Consider the following 5,000-nt stretch of genomic DNA (forward strand, 5'->3'; position numbering starts at 1 on the left):
GATTTTTTTTTTCTTCTTCAGCCATTTCCGAGATCCTGGTCATTGTAATGGGGGCAGCGCTTTGTTTACATTTCAAAAAAACATTCTTATTTATTCCCACACAACATCAGCAGACAACTAGCAAACAGCGGTACCTTTTGGGAAAATATTTGGAGTAGGCTCATTTTTTTAAAATGTAAACAAACGCTGCCCCCATTAGAATAGCTCATATCTCGGAAAGGGCTGAGCCGAAAAATGTGGCATCACCGGGTACTGACAAGTCAAGGGTAGCGTGAGCAATACAACAGCATATTGAAGTTGACTGAACTGGTCCTTTAATTGGAACACAACCAGAGGTCTTATTGGGAGGGACTTTTAAGAAGGTAGGTCTTCACACTTTGAAATAAACTTCAAAAAATAAACTTTCATGAATTAAAATATCAATCAAAGGGTCATGCAAAATAGGCACGGATCCAGGGTGATCGAAACAGTGTTTTTTTTTGTTTTTTTTTTTTAAGTTGTTTTGCGGTGTGCAGACCTACCTGTCTGACACTTTTGTCTGTACCCTGCAACAAGTGACTTTGTGATATGTGGACCCTATCCCTACACTAGACAATTGTTATGGACCTGCCTTCAGAACTACAGGTATGGATGACAGGAAGCATCATGTTTTTTTAGCCAATAACTTTGCCATTCAGCACGGCAACTCCTGTCCTCGTCCAGTCTACATGGTTTATTTCAGCCATTTTGGCTTCCTGTCAGTCCATCCAGTGTGGGTTTAGTCAGCCCTGACTGGTTTGGACAGTTGCTACCCCAATTTGGATGTCTGTTCCACACCACAACCAATACATGCAGTGTGCACTCACCATCCATGTTCCACAAGACAAAAAAAATGTCCCCGAAAATGCAATTTGTTGTTTGTCAGAAATACTATTGCAAAGTCTGACCAAGCGCTATCAGCTGAAGTCCACATCAATTTGACATATTGCCTTGCAAATAAAGATAGCATTTTGGACAAGCTGGATATAACAATGCTTTTAGCTTACTCATCCGAATCTGAATGTTGTCATCCCAAATCTCAAAATACTTTGAGCTAGCAAACCAAAACAAAAGTTTGGTGGAGCACTGCTAGTGTCCCTGCATCTCTAGGTAAGAGAAAATGGAAGAAAACCTCTAAACCTTAGTTATTTTTTATTTACAATGATATTATATTTGCAGTAGTCCTACAGAGGAGTCACTTTAGAATGTAATCATGTAGGCTGTACAGCCTAACATACAAGCATAATTATTGGTTAGATAAACAACAACAAAAAGGCAAAAAAAAATGCCCGTCTGACATTTCGGTCTAAACCTTCTTCAGTATCGGGCCTGGGTCTGTATATAAAGTTTACTGATTGTAATATGTTATATCATGTTTACAGGGCTAAGGCAGTACAAAGGACAGATGTGTGTTTGCGATACACCCTTGTACATTTTTACAATTGCATACTGGTTGCTGCTGTAGCGCTTTGTGCTAGTTCAGTGGTTTTCAAAGTGGGGTCCGGGGACCCCTGGGGGCCACGAGGGAATGCCAGGGGGGCCGCGGGAGGTTGGCCGGAAAAATAATTGTGAAATCAACTCAATTATTTTATACATTAAAAAACTTAAAAGTCTAAAAGAAACCAAACAATAAGCTAAACAATCCCAGTAGAATCAGTTTCTTCTTTACAATGTTTATATATGTATTATGCTTTCTGTAGTACTTGAATGGTTTTAGGAATGCACCAATTTCATCGAGTTGTGAATCCGGTTGCACAGAAAAAATAGTGTGGCACGGCCCATATCAGGGGGGCCTTGACTGGAATCTACCGGTACATGGGGGGCCTTGGCATGGTAAAGTTTGGGAACCCCTGTGCTAGTAGATGAGACAGCATTTCATAAAGGTCATGCTAGCGGTCGGTCAACATGGATGCCATTTTATTTTTGCTTTGTTTCCCGAGGACCTTTACCTGGCCACAGAGTTTTGACCTTTGAGCCGGGGTCTCGTTTTCAGAGAGCGGGGATCAAGGTCAGAGGGCGGTCACATACTGTGAAGTTGCAAGGCAAGCTAGAACATTTGGCCTTTCACATACAGGACACAATTCTCTATGGACACTGTGCAGTGGCTTTTCTTAATGAGGGGCAGTTGTTGTTTTTTCCACAAAAAGTCATGATGAGGCAGAACAGAAACGCTATACAACTGGTGAATATACAGGAAAACTAAATTTATTGCAAAAAAGGCCTCCTTGTAACCCGCCAAACAACATTTACTGGAGCCAAATCAAGCCAGAAAGCCCCCATAAAGAGGCAAATGCATGACTCGGTACATACATTACATAACATACTCAGATACTCTGATTTCTGTGCAAAGCAATCTTTAGTAACAGACACAAATGTAGCGCCAGATAAGCAGCTAAGGACCAAAAGAAAATGGTAATGGATTCCTTCTTTAAAACACCTTTAACCCACTACAATGCAATCGCCCTACTTGAAACGAGCCGAACCACTATCCAATGTGCATTGAACAATAAAGCAAACAAGCAAAGAGTCCAGGTCCTGCAGGCCATTTCTTCAATAGGCACAACATCGTTATTTAAAACAAAAGTGTTGCCATATTGTCAGTAGAAATAATCTCAAAGAGACTCTACCAAGTATCAAATATACCAAAGCCCTTTAAAGGGTGTCCATGTAACCACATCTTCATCTCCATAAATAAAGCTAATTTGAATGGCCAGCCACCTAGCGCTAATTCATAAGTAAATTAATGTAATTCAATATGACTGGCGTGTCAAAACATATTAGCTTGTTAGCTATGCACTGGGGGAATATTAGGGAGTGATCGCACAGAGTGGACACAGACACTTGATTGACACATAAGATGGAAATAAGATGCAAAATTGCTGACTCAAACAAACCTCTTCATATTCAAAACGGAACAGTAAATGTTGATCACAAGTTGGACATGTACTGTAAGATGGTTGCATAGAATTTCACATTCTAGGCAGTCTGATCACCCAATCTGTCTTTTCCAACTCTCCCTATCCCTCCAAAAAAGCAGGTACCAGTGAAATCAAAGGTTACTGTTCAATCCAGTGCCACATATTCCAAAATGCCTTGTTCTAGCTTCTAAATACAGGTTGCCCATCACTGCAAATGTCAGAGAAGTCAGTGGTCTGATTGCATTTGCTTCACCTCTGTCCTGTAATACACAGAGGTAATATGAAGAGGCATTTGATCAATGCCCATTGATCTGACTTCTAGGTACTTCCTGTGGGTGTTCAATCATTGCTACTTTTGGACCTTACAATGAATAAACATGAAGCCCTGGGCCATGGGGCAGCCACCATGTCCTAATGTTTAGGAAGTTGGTCTTTAGATCAGAGGGTTGTACGTTCATATCCCACCCTTTCCTTTTCCTTCACATCCATCTATGACTGGAGTGCCATTGAGCAAGGCATCTACTGTAAGTCTTGTAGTCTGTAATAGAGATGTACAGGATCCAAGATCCGGTTCCGGATCCGGCAGGATAATAGGGTTTTTCACAGGATCCGGATCCGGTTCCAGGATCCAGGATCCGGTAGCCGAGGCTTTTCAGTCAAAATAGTTTGAGCCAAGGTGATGAAAAGGGCCCACATGTTTGAGTAGGCTATGTGTTTAAACCCTTTCTTAGGATCCGGTATCCGGTTCCGGATCCGGCAGGATCTTAAGCAGTGGATCCGGTATCCGGTATCCGGCAGGATCCTAAAAATCAGGATCCGGTGCATCTCTAGTCTGTAGTCTTATGTTCTACCTCTATGGTGGATATACTCCAGCTGTAGTGTGAGGTCACCTATACACCTGATGAAGACCGCCTGAGGTCGAAACATTATGTTGAATAAATCGGTGCCAAGCAACAGTGTGCAGATTTTTCCTTCTTCTTTTCTGGATATTCTCCAGCACCCATGTCAACAGGTCAAGTACCCATGAGCAAGACACCTCCTGTATCCTGTCATTGCTCCGGGGACTATGTGCGTATAACTAATATCCTGTTCCTAAAAAGTCATTTTGGATGAAAGCGACAGCTACGGTAGGTGTAAAGCAGGCATATACAGTACGTAATGTGATGTAAATTGTGCTCTTACCTGGACCTGCTGTGGTCAACCGGTAGGATACTCGTCTGCCATGCGGCCGAACCGGGTTCAATTCCTGGCCCGGGTACTTTGCCGACCCCTCCCCGTTTCTCTCCCCTTTTGCTTCCTGTCCACCTCTCAAACTGTCCTATCATCTATGAAGTCGTAAAAGACCAAACAAAATAGAAATAATAATAATTGTGCTCTTACCCGTGGCAATAACCGAATGGCCTGTAGCAGGCGCTGTCTGTGTGCAGAGTTGAGGATTCCAATCTCCAGCAGGTCTTGATCTTCGACCACATTGCTGCCCTGTACACGCAACAAAGACACACACACACACACACACACACACACACACACACACACACACACACACACACACACACACACACACACACACACACACACACACACACACACACACACACACACACACACACACATACACACACACACACACACACACACACACACACAGATGTCAATCGGTTATCAATAAGCAATGAGGCAGAAATCATAAGCATGATGTGTCAGCCAACACGTTGGTTAGGTTTCACAAATGGACCTCAATAAACACCACACACTGACCTCTCACACACACACATTTGCAGACATATCAGCACACAGGAGCAGGGTTGCCAGATGAGGCTGAAGATTTCCAGCCCAAAAAATTCTCAAAACCCGCCTGGAAGCACTAAATCCTGCCCAATTCTATTGATTTCTATGGCCAAAAATTGGGAATTTTTTTGGCCAAAATCCATTTTTTTCCCGCACACGGCCATCCTAAGCAGCCCAATTGGGCGGGAAACAGCACAATCTGGCAACACTGCACAGGAGTATTTCCCACAGTCAATCAATGTATACCACTGAGGGGATGAATCAATGTGAATGTAT

At 42.7% G+C, this 5,000-nt stretch overlaps 1 protein-coding gene across 2 annotated transcripts in view; it reads right to left on the bottom strand.

Annotated features, from left to right (window-relative positions):
• Positions 1-5,000, bottom strand: part of anks1b (ankyrin repeat and sterile alpha motif domain containing 1B) — a 354,285-nt gene that overhangs the window by 126,860 nt on the left and 222,425 nt on the right. For both annotated transcript variants that reach the window (XM_063217502.1, XM_063217500.1), the window contains exon 15: positions 4,317-4,415. In XM_063217502.1, coding sequence (XP_063073572.1) covers positions 4,317-4,415 — 99 coding nt within the window. The remainder of the gene's footprint in view (positions 1-4,316; positions 4,416-5,000) is intronic.

Source organism: Engraulis encrasicolus, chromosome 15 (assembly GCF_034702125.1).
Source record: "Engraulis encrasicolus isolate BLACKSEA-1 chromosome 15, IST_EnEncr_1.0, whole genome shotgun sequence".
In the NCBI taxonomy this organism is placed as follows: domain Eukaryota; kingdom Metazoa; phylum Chordata; class Actinopteri; order Clupeiformes; family Engraulidae; genus Engraulis; species Engraulis encrasicolus.